Source organism: Takifugu rubripes, chromosome 5, assembly GCF_901000725.2.
Source record: "Takifugu rubripes chromosome 5, fTakRub1.2, whole genome shotgun sequence".
NCBI lineage: Eukaryota > Metazoa > Chordata > Actinopteri > Tetraodontiformes > Tetraodontidae > Takifugu > Takifugu rubripes.
Window position 1 is genome coordinate 22765 of NC_042289.1, and position 25458 is coordinate 48222.

The following is a 25458-nucleotide window of genomic DNA, read 5'->3' on the forward strand; positions in this document are numbered from 1 at the left end:
TCAATTTTAAGTAAGCAAAAGTGATTCCCACACACACCGTGCACAGTGTACCAACGTACTATTGAGACCGGAAGTGACGCAATATGTTACCCAACAAATTTGTCCTGTGACTGGTTTACTAGCATGATTTTAAGATGGAGGGAACTGTTGTTCAAGAATGGGGCAGTAATAGGGCTAGTACTGATAGTATTAGTATAAGCCATATTAGCTTGTTGTGTAGTACCTCTTGTTCGGGGTTGCATTGATCGGCTCGTGAATGCTGTGAAGTTTTTTTTTGTCAAACTATTTTTATATCATGTTTATTACTAATTTTTAATGTATATAAGAGACCTGGCAAGAGGAAGTGGAAAAAAGGAAAACAAATAATATACTTGGCCAGATCTCAGGATATCTGCAATATTGTACTCCTAGTTAATGGAAGTTTTTAAGGTGGCTATTGCAATTTAAAAAGGTAATACTGCTGCTGGGAAAATACCAGATTTAACATATTCAGGGTGTATCGCCAGGTTTTGCCAGTGCTGCAAGACCAAATTTTAAGTGGACTTAAAAGGCAGGGTATTTCCAAGAATTTTCCTCTTTTAGTCTTAGAAATTTCACAATTCAATACAACAGTTTATTAGCCACTTTAATTGCATATAACCAGTTCCAAGAATGATTCTCCAAGTGCAGAGAGACAACCAATTTCATTTTATGGAGAACCAAAAAGTTTTTTTTCCTTCATTTTCTTGCTTTGTTTTGCCTTCACATGCTCAGAAAGCACCCAATTATTGCAGCAATGCAAGCTTAATCCTGTCTGAGTATAACAATTTTAGGTCAATAACTCACCTATGAATCAGTATGTAAAACAGTGCTGAAACATGTCACATCTCAATATGCAGCAATGCAAGAATAGTGTGTTAGCAGTAACCTATACCATGATCCCAGTTACTTAACATACTTGGTGTATGTCCGCAAAGGTTTGACAGAAGCTTAAGACCGAATGCATAAACAGTAAACAAAGAAATAACCATCCTTAAAAAAATTAACTGTTTTTAAGGCTTGATGGTAATTAAAAAAAAAAAAATCTTCCATTGTTTGGTTTTCCTTTTCAGTGCAAAAAAGTAATTTCAGCACAAAAACAAATAATTTCAATATGCCATTCACTTTTTGTATCCAAGAACCAGCCTTCATGCCATGTTCCCAGTAAAATAAGTATATGAAAAAAAGAAAAAAAAAACAAAAAAAAAAACAGATTTACCAACTTAAGCTGAATTGATTATAACAATTAGTCGGGAATCTACTAAACACATAGTACTTTGATGCCTTAACATTATTTTTTTAAGCAACTGTATGAATAAAACACAAGACAACACTATCATTAGATATCACTTTGGTTCATTTCAGCTAATGTCTTCATTAATGAATATAACTTGTAACTTTTCTACTGGGGGGGGGGAGAAAAAAAAAAAACAATCAGAAAAATAGATCCTTACTCCTAGAGACAAATTTTGTCTTATAAAAAATATTTTTTTTATGTATTTAAAAAAGCTAAAAGAAAATTGGTAAAATAAACAAAACAAAATACAAAAAGTAATTTCCATTTGTTTGGATGGCGATTGTCACATTTAACAGTTGCGTGAATGTTGGGAATGTATAGATTGTCAGGTTAATAACTAAACTAACTTAATTTGAGCAATCACATCAAGTATGTGTTCCTCTTTTCTCCATGGGTACATTTGTGTGCATCTATTATTTGGTTGCTTTTTTCAGATACATTTCTGAAGGAGTGGTCCTGAAGTGGTTCATTCCGGTTTAGCTTCTGACATTTCACTTTTGGCTTCACTATCTTCATCACTCTCAATTCCAGGACGGGCAACAGGGCGTCGCACAAAGGGCATATCACCGCGCCTGGGACACAGAATCTTTTTTATAGTGACAATAATTTGTTCATGGTATAAAATGAGTACCTAATTAGATAGAAAAGAGGAAAATTTATTTAATCTTTCTCACCTCAGCTTATTCTTTAAAGTGGTGACTTCACGGTTCATTGCATCAGCAGACTCTGTAGCATCTTCGAGCTCTCTCTGTAGTTTCCTACGGTTGGCATTGGCCCTCTGAGCCTCTTCCTCTGCCTCTTCCAGTTGACGCTTCAGCTGCTTCATGCGAGAGTTCAACTTGTCCACCTGTTAATTTTACATGGGTCATAGAGATTGAAAGTTAACTCGAAACCACTTCTGTATTTAGTAGGAATATAAAGTAATAATATGACCTAATATAATGAAATAAAACCGTTCATACCTGGTCCTTGTACTGTTCAGTATTTCGTCTCTCATCATCCACCTGCAGGATGATCTCCTTAAGCTTTTTTTCAGTGCGTCGCACCAGCTTGGAGGCAACCTGCCTCTCTCTGCGCAAAAAAATATATTTTTAAACTTAAATTTCAGTTATTTCCATTTGTAATGATTACAAAAAAGTTGAGAACAAAACATCTTGTCATATTTGAAGGAATGATTCTAATAAGAATGCCATTTAATGCACTATGCTTACTAAATGAATAGAATTTCAGTTGTTACAGAAGTACAGAATTACTTCAGGTAACACTGTACTTCAAGTACAGAAATATGATCAAATGTACCAAGAGTTGTAAATAATTAACCCACTTTGTGTTTCCAGATTCCATAAAGTACTCAACACCTTCCCAATTTATAAAACAAGTAGGACAGCTATGAACTAATAAACAATTAGGTTGGCAGCCCAAATCATATTCCCTGAAGGGTTTATTTAAAAATTATTTCAATAATAATTTTAAAACTACATATTTTCAATTAAGAAATTAACATTTTACTTTTAAAATCCAGTCTGCCAGGCACTGACTCTAACATACTCTCCACGAGCAAAACATATTTTGCCCAAACCTGGCAGTTTATTTGCCTGAGGAGTTTTTTCGTAGTAAATGTTACAGTAGTTTCATAAACAGAGTGTGTATTATAGATGCACCGATTGTGAAATTCTGGGCCATTACCATTCTTTTTTTCTATTATTCTAGTACGGTATTATTATTCTATTTATTTATTTATATTTCATCACTGTTTTTCCACAAGAAATCTTTTTTCTTTTGGAAAAACTACTTCAGAATCCCTATATTAATTCCATAACCCAACAAAAACATTCTCTTAGAACATAAATTAATTGTAAATGTGTTAGAAAATAAAAAATAAAAATTTGTTTAAAAAAGAAATAAAAGGACCGTTTGGTAATGAGATGCACATTTCACCACATTGGAGCCACATGTGCAGCAGCACTGTGTATTGCAAAGGGCAAAGTGAACTTGTTTCCTACAGAGATGGGGTTTATCTGGCCATCTGGTTCACTATGCAACATTATGTTGTAACAGGGAGAATGCGGCATTATTAGCGGAGTGTTGTCTGGATTGCTATGCAGCTTCCTATGGAAACGGCAAAGAACACAGCATTTTACTGCGGACTGCGGTGTCTAGTTCCGTACGCAAGCTCCTGGATTAAGATTCAAACAAGCAAAGAGGGGAAACATTTATTAATTATATTTAGAGTATATCAATTTTGATCTAATTTGAAAGTGTTTGGTTAGCAAACATCACATACAACACATTTACCGCATATGATGCAATCCATATGCAAATAACCAAAACATCAGATACTGGCATAAGTAAATTCTATCTAATTTACCAATAGGCCAATACCAATAGTTGGTTGATGGATTGGTGAATCCCTAGTCTGTACAACATAAACCACATTTGAAGTGTAGCAATTATGACATTTACCTCATTTCCTGGTCCACCTGCTCCTCCAGCTGAGCAATCTTTGCCTCCAAGGCTGCAATATTTGCTTTGTACTTGGATTTGACCGTCATCTCTAGCTCATTCAGTTTCTGCCTCAAATCTTTGTTCTGACGCTCAAGTTGGCTACGAAGACCTTCACCACGTTGAGAGCTGCTGCGCTCCGCAGTGAGCTCCACATTCATCTGGTCAGTCTAAAATCAAAAACAGACAACACAGTATGATGCAAAGTTTTAAAGGAACACTGGACAGCCAATTTAATTTTCTTTTAAACTTCAGATATTTACTAACCTGTAACATTGATTTCTTTAGCCTGTCATTGATTAGTTCACTGTTGCACTGTTCCTCTTCCAGCTCCTCTTCCAGCTGAGCAATGCGAGCCTCCAGACGTCTCCTTTCTTCTGCAATCTGAGCACTTGTTAACATTTAGATCAGGTGAGATGTTAGCTCAGTTAAAAGAATAGAAAAGAATAGACAATGCAGCTGTTTATTCTACTTTTTGGATGCTGAACTGTTGATCTCATCCTGTAATTCATCCCTCTCCTGTTGGGCCTGTCTTTTTACTCGCTCAGAAGCTACCAGCTCCTTTGGATGGATAGATGGATGGGTGGGTGGATGGATGGATGGATGGATGGATGGATACATAGACAGAAAGACAGCTTTATTGTCATTGCACATTATACTATAAAATTTTGTTAGAGTAATCCTTCAAATGCCTAAAATCTAAAAACTCAAATAAGCAGAAAAGAAAATAGAATGCTATATAAGATACAAATATGTTTATCCCACAAAGAAAGATCAAAAGAAGGGAGAAAACAATTCAAACAAGCTGAATCTGCTAACCTCCTGCATTTGAAGCATATCAGCTTCCATGGCCTTCAGCTTTTTCTCTGTTTCCTTGCTCTGACTGAGAACCTCCTCTCTAGACATTCTAGCATCCTCAAGCTCCCGAAGAAGCTCCTTCATCTGAGCCTAAGGGGAAAATAGGTACATGATCTCTAAAAGTTGCTGCAAAATTTAAAGGTACTTGCACTTTTCCAAAATGGCTAACCTGGAGTTTCTTCAACTGTTTGATGGCCTCATCACGGTTCTTGTTAGCCATGTCAATGCCAGACTCTAGCTCCTTCAGGTCCAATTCAAGCTTCTTGCGCCCTGTCACAGCAGCAGAACGCTGTTTCCTCTCATCCTCAAGCTCCATTTCCATCTCCCGCACCTAAAGGACATGTAAGGACATGCTTTTATCCTCATCAGAATTAATGATCAAATCCTTTAAATCATCCAACACACAAACAATATCATTCTGAATTGTTATGCCATGTATTGCTCTGACTTACTTGTTTGACCAGTGCTCTCTTCTTCTCCTCACCAATCTCATCACGTCCTGCCAGATCTCGCTCATATTGGGCCTTCATGGCCTGCATGTTGACTTCCAGACGTAATTTGGCATCCTCAGTGGCCTGCAACTCATCTTCCAACTCCTCCAACTGGGTCTTCATTTCATCGAGTTGCTGCTCCATAGCACGTTTCGCCTTCTCCAGCTCATGAACCTGTAAGGGGAGGAAGTTGTAGTCTGGATAATGTATGGATTGGACATCACATGAACACAAACCATACATTTTTGCCAACATCATCCTTGGAGGAGACAAGATCCTCCATTTCGGCCCGCAGTAGTTTGTTGTTGCGGTCAAGCTCCTCCTTGATGTCAGTTACAGACTCAAGCTCACGGTTCAAAGCCAGTGACCGGGTTTCCTTCTCACGGGCCTCAGCTTCAGCTCGATCACGCTCCTCTGCATAGCGAGCAGATATGTTCTTTTCCTCTGCTAGCATCTAAGAAGAGTCAAGATAAGTGTCAGATCTTGATACATACTTTATTGTTTCTTTCCATTAGATAACAAATAGATAACAATTCACACATTATCAGACCTGGTCAAACTTTTTCTGCTTCTTCTCTAGGTTGGAGACAATTTGCCGCAGATGGTCCTGGTCTACCAATAGGTCATCAAGTTCCTGTTGAAGACGTGTCTTTGTCTTGTCAAGCTTTTCATAGGCAGCACCTTTTTCGTCCAAGCGTTGGTTTACACCTTCTAGGTCCCTTTGAAGCCTCTTTTTGCTCTCCTCAGCAGTCTCCAGAAAGCCAGCATCCTGTTCAGCCTTTTTCCTCATTTCTGCAAGCTATCATGAAAATGCATAAAAATCAGTGAGTGCAGACATGCTTAACATCATAGGGATATGCTCTTATTTTCTATTTACCTGAGCTTGAGCCACCTGAAGCTGTTTCTCCACATTTTTCTTGGCTTCTTCTTCTTCCTCCAGCTGTTCCCTTAAGTTGATCTGTTCGTCCTCTAGCTGTCGCAGCCGCGTACTTTGTGACAGTTTTTGCCGAGTCTCTTCCTGGAGCAGTTCCTTTTGAAAATATCAAATTTCAAAGCAGCATAGTCAGTAACCTATTTTTGTACTGTTAGATAGTACATTAATTCTAACATTTTAAGAGTAAAGGTGTCACTTTTTGTCTTTGTAAGAATATTCAATATCCCACTTTCAATAGTTTCAGCTATTATAAAGGAATCATTAAAAACAATACATTTGGATTTTTTACAGTGAGGAAGTTGATAAATTTAGCTTAAAGCTAGAAATTTGATTTTACCTAATTTGCAGAAAATGGCCAGAGCAAAAATTAGGCCTGAAATATAATCCACTGAGAAACGTAATCTATAGTGCTATACATGCAGTGAACCATTTCATTCAGAAGTATTATTTTTCTTTGCCTCCTGTATGGCCTCCCACACCATTTGTTGCACCAGCACCAAATTATACAAGAATGTGTCTAAATTCTGGGAATAGTTGGCTATAACTTTTCTTTTGAATAGGGGTGGGGGTTTCTGAGATACTGTGGTTTACACCCCCCAAATCTCATGTTAACCTATGGGGCTCACTTTTTGAGCCCCGTTAAAAGGTCATCAGCTCTGCCATACTTTGACCTAGAAACACCAAAATTTTAATGTAGCCAGGTCTAGATTCATGTCAGACCCTGGCGGGGGCATCTGTTTGAGGCATTGAACTAGCCTCCAAACTTTTATTTAACATTGATGTGTATGGGAGAGACTGCATTGGGGGGCCACCTGACCTAGACTGTAGAAGGCAGAAAAAAAAAAATTCCAAGAAATCACCAAAACTCAGAACTTTCTAAAAACAAAAAAATTACATCCTTTTGTAGCTACAAACCTCGGCTACCTTACTGTGATGGCTCCTGCTGTGAGCCTATGGTGTTCTGCAGGCCGCCCTTTGTATTTTTTTGTTTTCCAGCTGTCTGCTATAGGTGGTGTTGTGCCCTTTAACAAGGCACCTGAGCCCAGTGTCTTACAGCCTACAGAAGCCTGCATTCTTTCTCCCCCACGGAGCCTATCAGGAGACACTGCTGGAGCTCTGTTCTGTCAGCTTGTGTTTGGTTCCTCATATGAATAAATTCTAAGGTCTTCCTTCTAAATATTGGAGTTGGTTCGTTTATTTTACCTCCCTCTGAGCCAGGGTCATAACATCAGTTTTAGAACACTGAATTAACCAGTACTCTGGAAAACGAGCTGCTGTGCTGATAAGTTTTCTCACTTCTGTCATTAATTCACATATTAAATGCAGCAGGGAAAATCTTTGAAAACAAAAAAGGACCTCTTCTTTGGTTTTAAATTTTCTCCTACACACATTAAGCTAATCTCACAAAATTTTACATGTGAATATTTTAAAATCTTCCACTTCGAGCAAGTCCACCTTCAATAAAATCAAATTGGCATTTGAGAACAAGTGGGTTCTAGCCTTTCTTCAGCAGTTGCTGACTCTCACAGGCCTGTTCAGTTCAGTTCAATTCACACGCATGCATTTTAAAATCTCCAAGTTTTAAGAAACACAACCATAATAACACCAGCAAGGGACTGGGGTGTTTGGGCAGAAAGGCTGATGGCGGCATGATGAGAGCAGGGAAAGGCCAGCTGAGACACAATTTCTGTTGAAATGTCTAGTTTTTACTGCTATACTGAACTACATGATTCTACAAAAAAAAAGGCATGAATAAGAGACAAATTGAAAGACTGAGACAGATTATCAGGGGAAAAAAACAGAAACCATGAAAAGAATTTGCAAGCTGTGGCTTTAACTCTTCTACATTGTAGATGATTAAAACATTCAGGCTTCAAATTCAATTTTGAATGAGACGTGTTCTAAAAAATCATTCTAAAAAATACCAATTTGATAGATACTACTCAGATACTCATCTAAAACTTCTATAACTATCTCCTATTGATCATAGCATAGCTTCACATATACAAGAGTATAAAAATTTACCTGAACATCCTGCAGCTGTGACTCCACAGCTGTAAAGTCTTTGGCTGCCTTGATGGACTTGCCCTCGACATCATTCAGCGTGCAATTTACATTATCCAGTTCTGCCTGTGAACAGTAGAAACTGAATTATTATTGTCTGTAATTATTGTCTGAACACTAACCAATCTGTTTGCAGTCAATTAATAAACAAATAGTCACATGATGTATATTATTTACTGTCTAAAAATGAGACAGTTAACACACTGGTGAAAACTGTCATAAAACCTCCAGTAATTTCAGAGTGTTTTGAAGAGGTTTACCTGCATTTTAGTCAGTCTTTCTGCCAATTCCACTCTTTGACGTTCACTTTCTGAATATTTGAGTTGCAGCTCTTGAACTTGGGCTTCGGCCTTCTTTCTGCGATGCTCAGACTCTCCCTTACCTTGCATCAGTGCCTGCACCTCAATGACCAGTTCATTCCTCTCAGATTCTAGAGCCTGTTTGGCCTTCTCCATTGACACTTTATTCTGCAACAACAACAGTATTTATATTTTCTGCAGTTAAAAACAAATCCCTTTTGAGAATGTAAAAAAGTTGTAAAAATGTTCAAACCCTTTTTGCCTGCTCCAGCTGCTCATTTAATTCATCGGAAGCCTGATTGTGCTTCTGTCTGATGTCCCCCAGCTGCTGTTCATGAATTCTTGCCTCCTCCTCCAGGGTCTTTTTCAGGTTAGCCACCTCAGTTTCTCGCTTGGCTCTGAGCAGAGAAAACAGAAGTTACCCAAAGTTTCTTGATAGTCAGAGGAACTGCACATTTTTACCTATACTGAATGCAATACCTTAGTTCCTGCTGTGTAGCTGTTGAGTCTAAAGTGTCCTCCAGCTCAGTTTTGAGGGCCTCAAGTTCTTCTCCCAAGTCCCTGCGATGTTTCTCTGCCTTGGTACGGCATTGCCTTTCCAGCTCTAAGTCCTCCTGTAGCTCAGATAGCTGTGCCTCCATTTCCCTAATGCTTTTCTGAGCCAGATTTTTCTGTGCTGCCTCCTCTTCAATTCTTAAGGTAAAAATAGAGCAACAAACTTAGGAAAAAAGAATAAAATAAATAAAATACAATTTTGCAAGAGACATTTAATTATACTGTCACATAGACTTGTGGTTTAAAGAACTTCATGCACAATGACAGACATCATCAATCTTATCTTGAAAAATACTTTTAGAATTAGAAAATTTACTATCTAGTTTCTAGGATTTTCTAGTTTCAAAGCTAGTTTTCTAGTTCTAGTTTTCAAAGCATTTGTTCGTAAAGAGCATTAATTTGTCAAGATTACTGTCAGATAAATTTAAAGTGATTTGTATTAATAATGTAAAAATAAACAATGACACTACTCTGACCTGGCCAGAGCTGCCTGGAGCTCCTCCTCCTTCCTAGCCAGCTGTGCACGGAGCTCAGCAATTTGGGCCTGGAGCTCAGCAATTTGATCATGTATTTCAGTGAAGTCGCCCTCCAGCTTGCGGCGGTTCTTTTCTAGTTCCTGACGCTGCTTCTCCTCCCGACGTAAGCGGTCTGAGAAAACAAATAAATAAGGAAGCTACAGGTTTCAAACTATGCACTGTTCAGAAACATGTGAAAGCATAGCCACCACTGTCCTACCCTCTAGATCTGTGATCATAGCCTCATGTTTGGTCTTCAGTTTCTGTAAGCTCTTGGATTTCTCCTCTTCCTCTGCCAAATTGGTGGTGAACTCTGAAATCCGTTCTTCCAGCAACTTCTTCTCCTATGTTAGTAACAAGTAGTGATGAGAAGGAAGAGTTACTTATAAGAGGGCAGTATAATACGTATTACACCATCTCCATTTAATAAATATCTTTAATTTAAAAACAAAAATACAATTCCAAAAACCAATCACCTCTACATACTGTATATGATTCTGTCAGATAACTTCGGGTGAGGTGGGACACTGATATTATACGAGAAGGCCTGGCTCACGATCTCACGATTGCTGTGGTTGAGATTAGGCTCTCTTCAGGCCTGTAGCAGTTAAGCTCTTTCACTTCAAACTAAAATCACATCTATATGGGCCTTGATTTGTGCACATGGGTACAGTAATATTGGAACTGAAAAGGGGCTTCCCTGTTGTGGAAATTCTGCCAGTTGTGGAACTGACATACAGAAGACTAAGATGACTTGTGTTGAAATGAAATTTCAGGAGAAATGACACCAACGCAGCAACAGTTCATGCTTGCAGTGCCAGCATCAATTCTGGGTCAGTGCCAGCATCAATTCTGATAAGACATTAATACCGAGAGGTTTATAAAGCAATTGGAAGGTCACTGTCTAGCATCAACCATACAGGGTACCAGTCAGTTGTCTTTCACTATCCCAAGCAGAAGATCCTCATCTTGGAAACAACAGAATCTAGCCTGTTTGTCTCGCCAGCCTTGCTTTGCCTCTGGGAATAATGGGGGAAAAAAAGATCTGGTTGCTGAGAGCTCAGAAGCTCCATCGAGACACTAAAAGAGAGTAAAGGTCAACTCTACAGTACAATTTAAAATCTAGGGAGCAGTAGTAATTTTCCTTCACATTCCCCCAAAAAATGAAAACGTCGCAGGTGGCCAATGCAGTCATGCAATTAATCCCTGCCAAAGAGGGAAGCATAAATTGTCACTCCACAGAACAAATTTCCATTTCTCCAAAGTCAAGTGATGATGCATGTATTACCACTCTCTCCGTCACTTGGGATTGGGCTTGGTGATGAAAGCGATTTTCTGTTACATGGTCTTTATATATAATTCTCGTAAAAATTCCAGCCAAAGTTTAGAGCTCTTCAGCCACCACGTGCAATAACAGTTGACCCCACTTTGTGATTTTACACAGTCTTCTGTTTTCCAGCTGAGTTGCTCCTGTGTGTAAATTCCTTCACTGTCTAACAATGTCATTTAGATCTGATCATGAAACATCCAGCAGGATATAATTTTATATGACATCTTATTGTAGAGGTGTCATCATCACATACTTCTTTCACACTGAAATTTGCATGCCTGCGGATTATTCCAACGTGGATCGACCTGCCTTTATTCAGCATTTGGCCACTGTCACATTGCCAGCAGTTTGAGGTGCGTGGCAGTATTTGTGTCCAATCTCAAAAAGCAATGGTAGAAGCTACAGGCAGAGGTGGCGAGCCCTTATTGCCTCCATGGTTGCTATAATGGGTGGTAAACAACATCGACTGCCATGAAACACCGGTATCCTGTGAGAGATTTTAAGGTGTACAATGAGTATTATCTGATTTCATTGAATTTGCCTAAAAACCTTATCTGAAAGTAAGTTTTATGTTTGCAAATAATATGTCTGTGTCTGGCTTTAATTCTTGGTGGTATATCAGCTTTGTGTACACAGCCCTAGGTTTCATGAGTATAGGTTGGCTCCTACATTTTGTGTCTTCTGTGAAAACGCATGAGTCTGGATCATCGTCCTTCTCTGGTTCTTGTTTCAACACCATCAGTGGGATTTGACAACACAGTGAAGGACAAACTGGACACACTCAGGTTTGCCTGTGCTGAGTGGCTCTAAATTAATTTTCAAATTCATATTAAGGTAACTCAGGGTGTCCTATGCTGCTCCTGCTTATCCTGTTGCTGATCAGTCCATTTCCCCCAATCCCTTCAATTTGTATATTTCAGCTTTTAACAGCCTGGCAATATTGCCATAAATAATTGTGTGCTTGAAATCTGCCAGATTCTGCACAGATGTTGAGCAGCTCACCAATCATGTGATCTTGCCAGTGCACTGCCATGATCACTAAAAAAGGTGTGCCATTTTGTTACACAAGTTGAATATCAAAACTGTTTGCCTGATGTCGGGCTGCTCAGTAACAAAAATCAGAGCACGAGAGGCAGGCACATCACTGTTATCGGATAATTTAGCAGGATGGATTTCAAATTTCAGGTGAGCGATGATGAGCTGCAATTTTACCAGGTTGCTTGCAGGACCATTTGACCTGGGATGAAATGCTGGAACAACCCGTTGACAGTGTGGAAAAGATACGGGGGCAACCCATTTTGCATCACAAATATTTGCAAATGCTGCCAGTATAGATAGGAGCATAACCTTATACACCTATGGCAAAGGGGCTAATTGAAACACCTCAATTTAATAGTTAACATATAGTATGTAGCTCAGACATTTGTCTAAACAGAGCATAGCTTGGTTGCAAGTCATCACAAAATGAGAAGTCCCTTGCTAAAAACATGTGCTTTCACAGTTTACACTGTCTTAAGTGTGTCCTAGTATTGGTGGGTAGTTAAAGATACGCATTTGTAGTCATCTCCGACATTGCTAACCTTGTTTAATTTGTTGTTCTGGTCATCAACGACCATTACATCTTCTTCTATCTTCTTCATTTTGGCTTCCAAGGTGACTTTCTCTAGCTGGAGCTTCTGTCTTGCAGCCTCTTCTTCATCCAGTTGCTGCTCTAAGTCCTGTGTGGAGATACACCATTAATATAACTATTAATTCAAACTTTAAAAAAAGCTTATACTGACTAAAGTGTTGTTGAATGTTTCTACAAACTTCAATGTTTTGCTGCATCTTTTTTTTCTCTGAGAGAAGCTGAGAGGCGCGTTCCTCTTCTTCTTCAACACGGGCCTCCAAGTCATGAAGAATCTCCTCCAACTCCTGTTTCCTGGTAGCCAAACGAACTCTCATTTCTTCAGCCTCAGCACAGAGTTCTGTTTCTGCCTGGAGCTGCTCTTGCAGGGCCAATTTCTCAGCAGAAAGCTAGAGACACACCAAGACATTGCCTTTAATATTTTACATGATGAACTGCACTTGTACAACATTCATCCTTTAATGTAAAGTGAGGATTATTATCTTAGTTTCTCCAAATATACCTGCTGTTGTTTTTCTTCCATAGACTGGATCTGTTGTTCAGCATACAAATGCTTCTCCTTCACCTTGTTCAGTTCTTCATCTTTGGCAAGCAACTCCTCCTCTTGTCTGCTGACTTGGAGCAAAGGCTTCACCTGATGACATTAAAGTAAAAAGAACAATCAGAATAGCCGCTAACAATCGAGTACTGTACACATTTTTTTATTTGTCTTTTCTAAGAAGATAGTAATAAAGCGACATGTCTCCAAGACAGTACAGCACTAATTCTTTATCATTTTCACTATCAACATTTGGAAAGTGTACCACTAAAAGGGCGGTGGTAGCACAGTCTGTTGGAAACTGGGCTGAGAAGCAGAGGGATCTCGGTTGGAACCCAAGTGCAGACATACCATGTGTTTTGATCAAAGGGGAAGGTGCCAGACCACCGTCGGAGCACTCCGAAGCTACTCTCGAGCAAGGTACTGAACCCACAAATGCTCATATAGGAACCTGAGATAAACTGGCAACTCATACAGGGGTCGACCCTGCCTTCACCCATTGTGTACCCGCCCCGTGACCCCGAAAGAGATTAGGCGGTTAAAAAAATGACACAAGACCAACAACAGCAATTTGGTAAGGTGTGGCATTTTTACAAAAAAAAGTCAATGACAAGTCAAGGACAATCTGCTTTCGGGTCCCATTCTACATCTACTGTTAAAGCTATAAAATAACATTCAACAAATTTTATGCCTTTATGCCTTGTTTTTTTTATTATTATTGCTACCTTATTATCAATAGGAGAACAGGATATTGAGGTTCACCTTGGTAAAGAGTCTCCACCACTGCCAGTTCCGTAGTTTCAAGTAAGCAGCACAATTCCTCTGGATAACCTTCATTGCAGTCAGCTGCTGCTGTCTCTTAGAAAAGGCCCTACAAAACAGAAAAATATCAACCAACCATGATACAGAATCCTATTGCCTTGATCACTGAGCTATTTTGTAAATGCATTGCAACATTGATAATGGTTGATAATTAGGTTGATAATGTCTCCTCAGATTAAAGATGATGCAGAATAAAGTAGAATGCAGAATAATGTAATTGTATTACTACACAATAAGTAGTTGTAGTAAAAGTAGAAGCAATAGTAAAAGATGAGAAGTAAGAGTAGTAGTGTTTTCTTACTTGCGTGCAACATAGCCCCGGCACCAAGCCTGAAAACTAATGATAATGTCTGTGATCTTCATGTCTCTCTCTTCCTCCAGGTGGGCGAGGACTCCTGCTCTGAAAAAAACTTTACTCTGACCCATCCGATAGAGATTGGGGTCCAGCTCCAGACTTTTGATCTGATACCAAAGGAAAATTAAACAGAGACCATGCACAGGAACTTGATATGGACAGTTCTATCAGGCTACTTACCATTAGCATACAGGCCTGTTTTCCATCCATAAAGCCTTTGGGGATGGCATTAGGGGTGAGTATTTCATACCTTAGAGAGGGGAATATGAAAACATTTTCCTTAAACATACCCATCAAAGAACCAGATAGTTTAGATTTAAAATTATGTTACCTCTGTCTAAACTCCTGGAAAATTATGCGGTTGGGAAAGCCTTGCCTACAGATACGGATTCCTTCCAGAACCCCATTGCATCTTAGCTGATCCAAAACCAAGTGGGGATCTAGCTTTCCAGACTGGAAAATAAAGTCTAAATTATGATGACCATTGTGAAAAAACAAGTTCAACAGGCAGGGCAGGAACTTTACAGTAACTGTTCTTCTCATTTGCCCCTCTCAATGGTTGCGTTTCCACTGCGGGGTAGGACCCCTAGGTGATGTCACGAGTTTTGACCACTGCATTATAGTTGTGTCACAATTGTGACATCAGCTGCCGAAAGCATATAATATAAAAGAGAAAACAAGGAAGGTCAACATGAAAGGAGCTAGGAGCTGAGGCGGTATAGCAGACTCAGAGAATGATTTCCTAGCAGTCTATGAAGTGTGCAGTTAAGGAGTTTTGCCCACATGACTTTTTTGTTGGGAATCTCACTGTAACTTGTATTGGTGTGCAAGTGTTCATAAATATATAGTTAACAGCACCTGTGTTCCAATACTTATAAAACATAAAACAAGTTTTCAGCTGCCACACTTCTAATTTGTGTGTTCGTGTACATAGTAGTGGATGCTATGAATGAGAGGGGAAGCAGAGTCTGCTATGCTAATACTTCTCTTCTCCTGGGTTTCACAACACATAATGCTCTAAGTTTAGCCAATTAGTAATTGTGTAAGCCTCAAGCTCCTTCCAGGAGTTTTTTAGGGCCAATCTAGGGGAACTGTAAAAGTTCCTGTAAATGGCCATTCTGGGAGGTTCCTGCAGTGGAGACACACACCAATGGACTGGGCCCCATAAAATTACCTGCAGTGGAAACTTGCCTATTATATACTGTACCAGAAATTTGTTTAATACCGACAGTGTGGATGCAAAAATACATTACCTTTTTCTCATGATTTGGGATAATGCAGCGGACAAAGTTAGGATTAGTGTTCCTCAAGGTCGCCATAAGCTTAGATAGTTGTTCCTTGTACAACTGACCCACTGTGCGAAACATGCCCTTACGGGTTTTAAAGGCACCCGGCATCTCAGACATACCAGACACCTTATCAAGACCCACAATGTGGTCGACTACAAGAGACAAAAACATAAAAGGAATGTGAGGGAAATGCATTCATGTAGATTATCATGCAAAATTATGAATGTGACTATTCAAACCAGAAAAGCTCAAACCAAAGTGCATATCCTCTTTGTAAATAGACAAGAGAATGAGCAGCTTAATACCCATCAAAAACTATATTAATACAGTAAACACTAAAGAAAACAAATCAGTGAGTGACAAAAAGCACACAAACACAGTGAGCACAAACACCAAGTCAAAACAAGACTACATGCGTGCTCACACAGGTGTGTGTGTGCGTAGAGTGACAGGATGGGAAAAATAACAAAACCCATGCAGTATATACCCATTGTTGCAGAACCCAAGATCAATACCAGGGGTCCCCAAACAACACTATTACACAGAAGGAGAAAGGAAGACTTCAATGCCAGCATTAAGCCATCATATTTCATATTCTGCACAATATGTGTATTCTGCACAATACACACACTGTGTTTTTTGTTTTTTTTGGGGGGGGGGGGGGGGGGGGGGTATGTACTTTGTAATAAGAAACTATAAATTATTAGGAAGCTTAGGAACATAAAATCTAGAAAAAAGGAAATCAAGTAAAGAGGAAATTTAAAAAGGAGCCTATGCACTGGTGTATGAATATAAAATAATTGCATTTAATTATTTCAACAATCTACACTTGATACCCCAAAGAAATGAAACTGAAAACAGAACCACATTTTTTATACATGCACCATCTTTGTAGATTTTTAACAATAAAGTGAATAAAAGACAATATTGCATTAATTTGGCAGTATTTAGACCCTTTGCTATGAATCTTTTCATTATAAGGGCCTCTTTTGGAGCCAACTTGTGGTTAATTCAATTTATCGGACAAGATATAGAAAGACCCTCATCTGTCTTGATATGAAATGTTGTAATGGACCTTATGGCTGAAAATGTCTATGAGTAAAACCCAAGCCTTGCGATCAAAAGAACTATCTACACAGCTGAAACAGTAGAGTATCAAAGCACAGATCTGAGTAAAACTGCTCAAGAATTCTGGTGAAATGAAAATTCCCAAAAGTACAGTGGCTTTAATCATGCTGAAATTAAATGAATCATGATTGTTCCCAGAGTGTATTGTCTGAACAAACATAACAGGCCTAAATCAGATTTTTTCCAGATCCAATTTCTTTCCCAAGTTCACATCATTCTAGAAAAGTGATCTCACCGACTGCAGTCAGAACAGTTTAGCGCCCCCCAGGGCAGTATAGGTACAGGAAGGTTTAAGGCATTTACTAAAGTTATTACTGAGTCCTGTCCATAACAGATTTCAAAAGATCAGATTTGATAAGTTTTGGTGGTCATACTGTTGGTAAAAACAGCTACAAAACAAAACTTAAATATAGCTTTGGTATGTTCAAGGTATGGGGGACATCCGTTAAGTAACGTATTGTGTCACTTCCTGTTTTCTCAAGAGAGTTCGTTGGTGCACTGTGCACGGTGTTTGTTGGATATTTAAAAATTTAAATACTCGGGCAATTCTAGTTACTTGCCAACAAGGAGAAATAATTCAAATTAAACAAATACAGGACTCTACCAATCATTAGCACTAGCATGGCCTCACCATCTGTTTCACCCGGTGTCTCACCCAGTGTCCATTCAGTGTGTGAAATGTTTAGTTACACTTCTGCGTCCTTTAGTGAAGGGAATAGCTGCAGAAAGTGTAGTTTATTAATGGCTATGGAGGCGAGACTTAGCGAGCTTGAGACATGGTTCCGCAGCTTGGAGTTGTGTCAGGTAGCCAGGAGAAGGTAGCTGCTGCGGACTTGCCTAGCATAGCTACAGCTAGCTGTCCCCTGGCACAACTGAGCAGCCGGTTAGCCAGGGCGGCTGGGTGACAGTTCATAGGAAGCGTAGCCCAAACCAACAGCCCATGGTGCACCATCAACCGTTTCCCGTGGCTAACCGTTTTTCCCCACTCGGCAACACACCTGCTAAGAAACCGACCCTGGTAATTGGCAACTTAAATGAATCTACTCCTCCTACCCATCTTAATTATCATATTCCTCGTGTTACTGGTTGAGGAGGGGGAGTGGCAGCAATCTATCACTCCAAGTTATTAATTAATCCTAGACCCAAACACAGCTCCAGTTCATTTGAAAGCCTGACTCTTGGCATCACCCATCTGAGCTGGAAGTCAGAAAAGCCACTTTTGTTTGTAGTTGTATATCAGCCCCCTGCTGGGCCACATTCAGAGTTCCTGTCTGAGTTCTCTGATTTCTTATCTGACTTGATCCTTAGAACAGACAAAGTCATTATCATTGGAGACTTTAATATCCATGTAGACGTTGTAAATGACAGCTTTAGAAATGGCTTCATTTCATTACTTGAGTCAGTTGGTTTCCTCCAGCAGATAAACCAACCAACTCATAGCTTCAACCACACCCTAGATCTAGTTCTGACTTATGGTGTTGAGGTAGAACATGTGTCAGTGTTCCCTCAGAACCCACTCCTGTCAGACCATTCTTTGATCACTTTTACATTTATGATTATTTCTTCTGTGTTCAGAACACAATCTTACTATAGCAGATAATGCTGTAGCTAAGTTTAAGGAAGTGATCCCTGTGCTAATCCCAGGACCACCGTGTGTTTCCCCAGGGATAAATAATTAAAATCTTAGCCCTGCTGAGGTTGAGTCTATTGCTGAAGGTGCAGCAACCTCACTGAGAATCACGCTTGATTCTGTTGCCCCCCTGAAAAAGAAAATAGTAAATCAGAGGAGGTGTGCCCCCTGGTATAATTCACATATCAGGACCCTCAAGCAGAAAGTGCGAAGACTAGAAAGGAAGTGGCATTCTTGTAAAATAGATAGCTATCATGTAGCCTGGAAAGACTGTCTAGTAGTTTACAAAAAGGCCCTCCGTAAGGCTAGAACAGCTTATGTTTCTTCTTCAATTGAAGAAAATCGGAATAATCCCAGATTTCTTTTCAGCACTGTGGCCAAATTGACCAAGAGTTACAGTGTCTTAGATCCACATATCAGTGGTGAAAACTTCATGGGCTTCTTCACTGATAAAGTTCTAGCTATCAGAGAAAAAGCTAACCAGGCCATCCCAACAACTGGACCATCACCAGATGTGCTGACTGTGGGAACATACAACGAGCCCTTAAACTTTTTCACCCCTATATATTTTTCTAAGGCATCTTCAATAATTCAGAAATCCAAGTCCACCACGCGTTTTTTAGACCCCAACACACCCGTTGAAGGATGTTTTACCAAAGATAGGCAGCTCTATTCTTCACCAGATCAATTGTTCTTTAGTGACAGCTCATGTACCCCAGTCCTACAAGGTGGCAGTAACTAAACCGTTGATTAAAAACCATCACTGGATCCTGACGTCTTAGCAAACTACAGGCCGATATCCAACCTTCCTTTTATCTCTAAAGTTCTTGAGAAGGTGGTGGTGACTCAGTTACTGGAGCACCTGCAGAGGAACAGCCTCTTTGAGATGTTTCAGTCAGGCTTTAGAGCTCATCACAGCACAGAAACAGCACTTCTTAAAGTTACTAATGATCTTCTTATAGCTTCAGATCATGGACTGGTCTCTATGCTGGTTCTACTGGACCTCAGTGCTGCTTTTGATACAGTGGATGCTGTCAGACTGCACAATAAACATAACGCCCGCGAGCACAATCTGAATATTATATATTCTGATATGTATATTGTATTCACCCTCTGTACTATGTACAGGTATACAGGGGCTGAGTATCCATTTACCTGGATTATTGTAAATATACATCCTCTTTGTATATTCCAAATTCTATTTTATTCTATTTCATCTTATTTTTCTCTGTGTGCTCTTGCTGTTGTTGCACTGTAAATTTCCCCGTGTGAGACAATAAAGGACCTGAATTTGAATCTGATCACAGTATCTTGTTACAGAGACTGGAACATACTGATCCCCACGATCCCACGACTGATTGGGATTAAAGGCACAGCACTAGACTGGTTTAGATTATATTTATCTGATAGATACCAGTTTGCTCATGTCCATGGCATTCCCTCTTCATACAGTAGGGTTAGCCATGGAGTTCCTCAAGGTTCTATACTTGAACCAATCCTTTTCACCTTGTACATGCTTGCCTTAGGGAACGTTATTCGCAGCATTGAATAAATTTTCATTGTTATGCCGATGACACTTAGCTGTATCTATCCATGAAACCAGAGGAGACAGAGCAGTTCGTGAAGCTTCAGACCTGTCTTAAAGACATAAAGTCTTGGATGTCTTCAAATTCCCTCCTCCTTAACTCTGGAAAAACTGAGGTCATGGTGTTTGGTCCTGAACCTCTCAGGGATAGATTAGATCACATGATCACTCTAGATGGTATCTCATTAACATCTAGTCACTCTGTGAGGAATCTTGGAGTAACTTTTGATCAAAATCTCTCCTTGAACTCACACATTAAATTAGTCTCTAGAAGTGCCTTTTTCACCTGAGGAACATCACAAAGATAAGGAAACTACTGACATGGCAAGATCCTAAAAAGTTAGTCCATGCATTTGTTACTTACAGGCTGGACTATTGTAATTCTTTATTATCAGGGTGTCCAAACAATTCTTTAAGAAGCCTCCAGCTGATCCAAAATGCTGCAGCCAGAGTTCTGACAGGTATTGACAAAAGAGATCACATAACTCCTGTAATGGCGTCGCTTCATTGGCAAGCCATTAAATTTAGAATCATTTTTAAAATCCTTCTGCTGACCTACGAGGTCCTCAGAGGCCCATCTCCATCCTACCTGGAGGAGCTAGTGACCCTTTATAATCCCAATAGACCACTCTGCTCTCAGAATGCTAGTCTACTTGTGGTCCCCATAGTCTCTAAAGGTCTCATGTGGGGCCGAGCATTTAGCTACCAGGCTGCTGTGGAACCAGCTCTTTGTCCAGGTACGGCAGGCTGACTATCTCTACTTTTAAGATTAGACTTCAACCCTTCCTCTTTGAAAAAGCTTATTGTCAGTAATTCAGTTATTATCCTAGACATAATTATCATATTTAGAGGGACAACTTGTAAACGCCCTGCCTCAATTTCAAGCGATCATCTCTTAAATTGTGATTTTAAAAAAATGTGTCAAAATTCTACTGACATTTTAGATTAGAAACTGTATAGATAGACTGTATAGACAGACAGATTGTATAGATACAGATAGTCAGTATAGACAAGATAGATTTTATAAATAGATACTGTATAGATAGCTCTCACCATCCCTCCAGAGCTCAGAGATGAACTTGTCAGTAGACTGGTTGAGTAGTGTAGCTACATTGTCATTTAGTGGATCCATGTTTTTCATTAGCCATTCATCAGCCTTGTAGTCAACCTGAGAAATATTACAAACCAGCTGGGTTGGTCTCATGAAATGGACACGCAAGCTGTCCGTCACATTGCACAAATGAATTTGGTATTACAACTACAAAACTTTAGGACAAAACCAATTCACGAGGGATTACACTTATGTCTCCACTATATACTAATCAATTGCATTTAGAGCCATTTTCTCATTAATTAATGAGTTTTCTGTGTTTACCTTGCCAGCATAATGAATAACACAGAAATCTGCTTCATCCTTCAATTTCTTTGGCTTGAAAAATTTTGGGTGAGTGCCTTGCTCTTGGAGGACCTTCTCCACAAAGCTTTTGTCAGTAGCTTTTGGAAACCAGCATTCCTCATCCAAGAGAGCAAGGATACCAGGAGGATTGGCCTGCATCAAGTGCACAGTTTTACAATACATTCTACTAACATAACCATGTTGATTGCTTTTTAGAGTACATATTGTAACTCACTGGTTTCTCAATAAGGTCAATGCAGGGCTGCAGATCCAGGCCAAAGTCAATGAAGCTCCACTCAATTCCCTCCCTCTGGTACTCCTCTTGCTCTAAAATGAACATGGTGTGGTTGAAGAGCTGCTGCAGCTTCTCATTGGTGTAGTTGATGCACAGCTGTTCAAATGAGTTTAGCTGAAAGACAGTGGATGATTATGTGTTAAGAAAAACAGCACAAAAAAGGAAAAGAAAGCATCAATGCCTTAAAATTAGCTTTTAATTATATATATATTATTAATATTGTCACAACAATCAATACCTCAAAGATCTCAAAGCCAGCAATGTCCAGGATGCCAATGAAGGACGCTCCCTGTCTTTTAGTCTTGTCGAGAGCCTTGTTTATTCTCATGACAAGCCAGCGGAACATTCTTTCATATGTGGCCTTGGCCAGGGCCTCCACAGCAAATTCTGCTTGCTCTTGAGTCTGGGCCTTCTGAACATAGTCTCTGCCCACTTTGATCCTGGGTGACAGGATTGCCCTGGTGAAGTCCATCACATTCATGCCCATAAGGTGGCACACCTTCTGGGCAGCTATAGCAGAAGAGATTATGAGGACAAAAATGATGGCAGCTGTGTCTGAAATCACACACTCGTTCCCCATTTCCTACAGTACACACTACTTTGGGAGTTAGATGAAATTCCACTTTTGGGCACTAAACCCTTTCAAACTGTCCTAGTGTTGGATAATAAATATATGCCAGATAATTATGAGTCACAACCACATAATTTTAAATTGTTTATTTTTAATTAGATCAACTATAAAACACATAATGATTGTCTGTTGATTTATGTCCTTAATATTGAACTTGATTTTTAATTAATAATTAGCATCACATGTAGCTTCTTGAGTGCAACCGCAAGTGATGATGGGTTATATTGCTTGTTTAGGAGCGCATTAGTTGTGCAGTACTTTTCACATCGAGTGTATTACATGGGGCTAGCTTAACATTCAGAGGCCACTATGAAATTGCACACACCCTATTGATTCAACTATATAGGGAATGGGGGGGGGGTGATTTCCGACACAGGAGGACACAGATTCCAGGAGGGAGAAAAGGGAAATTGAGTAGTAGAATCATTAACTTGTCAGAAGTCTTACATACCAGTGTTGTCAGGCATAGAGGCTTGGTCTGTATGGCGCTCCTTCTTGAAGTTCAAGTTGCCCAGTTGGAGCACAGAGGCCACAACCTTTAACATACCTGGGAAAAAAACAACAAGATTATACCCACACAAAAAAAGAATGAATATAAATATACACAGACACACACATGCAGGTATACACATATTGCACTAATTATATTTAATTTCTGTTCCTAACCTATCTGCTCATCCTCAGGGATACTCATAATCTTCATGGCTTCTAAGGTCTCCATGAACAAATCCTTATCCTGCTGCCCAGGGATTGTGATACTCCCATTGGAAAGGAATCGGTAATTGTTGTAATTTTCCAGCAGTAGTTCATCTAAAAGTGAGATAAAGAACCTTTTAAAAAAAAAAAAAAAAAAAAAAAACACGGCAAGGCTCCATAATACTGACATTTAAAAACCCCTCAAAATACAGCTCAAGTATTCACCTCCACCTCACTTACTGCGCATCTTATCTCCAGCCCCTGTCAGCAAGTAGTAGAAAATGTGAAATGTCCGCTCATCTTTGGCCTGCCGAATGGCTCGGGACTTCTCCAACAAGTCTACATTACCATCTGTTAAGAACTAGTATACTGATATGACAGAGATTACATTTCATCTGGTTTGTGTATTACAACTGAAAATCGTTGGATCCAGGATACATGTTTCAATATTGGCACCAACAATGTAACCATTGACATCAAAGTTGATTCTGATGAATTTTCCCTAGGCGAAAAACAAAACAAAATAATAAACACTAAAAAATAGTTAATCTTGACAACAGTCTACATGAATTTCAAGACTTACAAATCGGGAAGAGTTGTCATTTTTCACCGTCTTGGCATTTCCAAAGGCTTCTAGAATGGGGTTAGCCTGCAGCAACTGCTTCTCCAGCTCTCCCTAATGAAAATGAAGACAGTGAATGGTAAATGCCAAATAGCACTTGGCATTTGACATCCCAAAAGTCATTTTAGGCTCTTTATGATGAATATACAAAGACAAAACCACAAAGAAAAACATACAGGGATAACAGGAAAAGCAAAACACACGAGTTGACACCACATGTCACCCACATTAGTGCACCACTATATAAACATCAAGACAATGAAAAAGACTGAAAGTGAGACGGATCTTTAGAACAAACTTTCAGCTAACATAGCATCAGGAACTCCATCAAGTGTAAAATGTTAAATTATCACTTAAGCCTATTATTACACCATTTTTTGGTTCAGGATCAGTGCATCCCGTGAAAATAAAATGACACAAACTAAATTTCAAAAAAGCAAAATTGTGCTTTTTTTTAATACATTGAAACATGGCTGTATTTATAATCAACGGTATGAAAATAGAGAATTCTGGATGTAATAAAAAGACATTGGCAGCTAACAAATTTTAAATGCTGACATGTAGACAGTTAAACATGAAAATATGGAACACATAAAAGGACCATTACAATGGATTAAAAACAATAATAAATAGAATAATCTAAAATGCATTCTAGAAAAAACAACTTATTGTCTACCTAAAGGATGTCTGCCGGTGAAACAAAGAAAGACCTCCCTCAACATTCTGCTTCCTTTGACAGGAAGAGAAAACAGGATGGAGTTTAAGAGCAGGAAAGTGATGGCAAAAGCAGATGGAGGACTGACAAGAAATGAGCAAGAGTTAACTCACATGTGGGAAGGCCAAGCTGTTCTGTTGATAAGAAGAGAGAAGTACAACATCATCATAAACAATGGTTGATTCTTACTTTTTAACAGGACATGTAAATGTAGATTTTAGATAAATGCAGCACTAAGTAAAGTGAGATATTTCACATATTGAACACCAAAAAGAGTCTGGCCATTCTAAATGGTAGATAACTTTATTTTCCCCTCATATTGCTCAGCATTTCTGGTTGATACTGTTCTTTACTTAGCTGCAAAGTGCTAGGTTAACATTAGGCTGCCATATAGATAACAGAGTCCTATTATAGGCCTCTTAGGTCCCAGATTTCTGGTCCTAAACATTGAGATAGGTCTAGCTTCCGGTTGCCAGCTTGTATGAGCTTAAGATGCCCCCTTTTTACAAAGTACAGAGTATGACACATAAACTAACATAAGTAAGTAGCTAACTCAAAGAATACAATCATTAAAGTGTCCATTCATCAACATCTGGCTTTAGTCCATCTGATGCACTATAAGCAATTTTAGATTTATTGAAAATTTTCAATGAATGTTGAGGAAAAAACACACATCGATGCCATTTTTTATCTACACTTCTCGTACTGCAAATCAACTGTGTTTCAATGTAATCATATAACCCTAATCCAATTTCAGCAAGAACCCAGTTTTGTCTGTATAATCCTGTCAATAACATAAAAAAACTAGACAATTCCACAGAAATTGTGAGGTTATGCCTCACCCTCTGGCCGGTCCCTGCCCCCATGTCTGCTTGTTACCCATCCATATCTGCCTATTGCCCCCACCAAGGCGATTGAGTTTATGTTGTGCAGCCTCAGTGCCTGCACAATGCCTGTGAGCAGCCCCTCCCATACCCACACACAGATATCCGGTCAAACCCACCCGTATTCATATGCCGATTTGGACCACTTAACACCGACCCTGGGCTCGTTAGAACCACAAGGCTTTGAAATACATCTGTGTGAAGTTTCATAATTTTAGCTCACCCGGTGATAGAGAAACGATGAATTAAACAAGAAGCTTCTGTCAGTTCTGAGCCGTTTTCCTCCACTCTGTTTTGCATTGAGGTAATAGATTTGAGCGGGCCAGTCAGTGCATCAGCTCGTTTTACAGGGCACTGGTTAATTTTATCGTCCTCAAACCGA

The 25458-nt window shown here is 39.3% G+C and overlaps 1 protein-coding gene across 2 annotated transcripts in view; it reads right to left on the reverse strand.

The window, feature by feature from the left end:
- Window positions 1–591: 591 nt before the first annotated feature.
- LOC101069272 (myosin-9) overlaps window positions 592–25458 on the reverse strand; it is a 34900-nt gene continuing 10033 nt past the window's right edge. For both annotated transcript variants that reach the window (XM_003964324.3, XM_029835892.1), the window contains 36 exons: window positions 24306–24326; window positions 23439–23531; window positions 23294–23357; window positions 23096–23194; window positions 22826–22969; window positions 22611–22706; window positions 21767–22038; window positions 21469–21642; window positions 21213–21386; window positions 20891–21005; window positions 15459–15646; window positions 14537–14658; window positions 14386–14455; window positions 14152–14312; window positions 13791–13899; window positions 12993–13124; window positions 12673–12879; window positions 12444–12581; window positions 9754–9877; window positions 9495–9666; window positions 8944–9156; window positions 8717–8861; window positions 8425–8631; window positions 8126–8230; window positions 6044–6196; window positions 5717–5965; window positions 5408–5620; window positions 5128–5340; window positions 4845–5006; window positions 4637–4765; window positions 4290–4378; window positions 4085–4208; window positions 3779–3987; window positions 2278–2386; window positions 1990–2162; window positions 592–1887 (listed from right to left, as the gene is read on the reverse strand). In XM_003964324.3, the coding sequence (XP_003964373.1) occupies window positions 1782–1887; window positions 1990–2162; window positions 2278–2386; window positions 3779–3987; window positions 4085–4208; window positions 4290–4378; window positions 4637–4765; window positions 4845–5006; window positions 5128–5340; window positions 5408–5620; window positions 5717–5965; window positions 6044–6196; window positions 8126–8230; window positions 8425–8631; window positions 8717–8861; window positions 8944–9156; window positions 9495–9666; window positions 9754–9877; window positions 12444–12581; window positions 12673–12879; window positions 12993–13124; window positions 13791–13899; window positions 14152–14312; window positions 14386–14455; window positions 14537–14658; window positions 15459–15646; window positions 20891–21005; window positions 21213–21386; window positions 21469–21642; window positions 21767–22038; window positions 22611–22706; window positions 22826–22969; window positions 23096–23194; window positions 23294–23357; window positions 23439–23531; window positions 24306–24326 (5274 nt within the window). In that variant the 3' untranslated portion in view covers window positions 592–1781. The remainder of the gene's footprint in view (window positions 1888–1989; window positions 2163–2277; window positions 2387–3778; window positions 3988–4084; window positions 4209–4289; window positions 4379–4636; window positions 4766–4844; window positions 5007–5127; window positions 5341–5407; window positions 5621–5716; window positions 5966–6043; window positions 6197–8125; window positions 8231–8424; window positions 8632–8716; window positions 8862–8943; window positions 9157–9494; window positions 9667–9753; window positions 9878–12443; window positions 12582–12672; window positions 12880–12992; window positions 13125–13790; window positions 13900–14151; window positions 14313–14385; window positions 14456–14536; window positions 14659–15458; window positions 15647–20890; window positions 21006–21212; window positions 21387–21468; window positions 21643–21766; window positions 22039–22610; window positions 22707–22825; window positions 22970–23095; window positions 23195–23293; window positions 23358–23438; window positions 23532–24305; window positions 24327–25458) is intronic.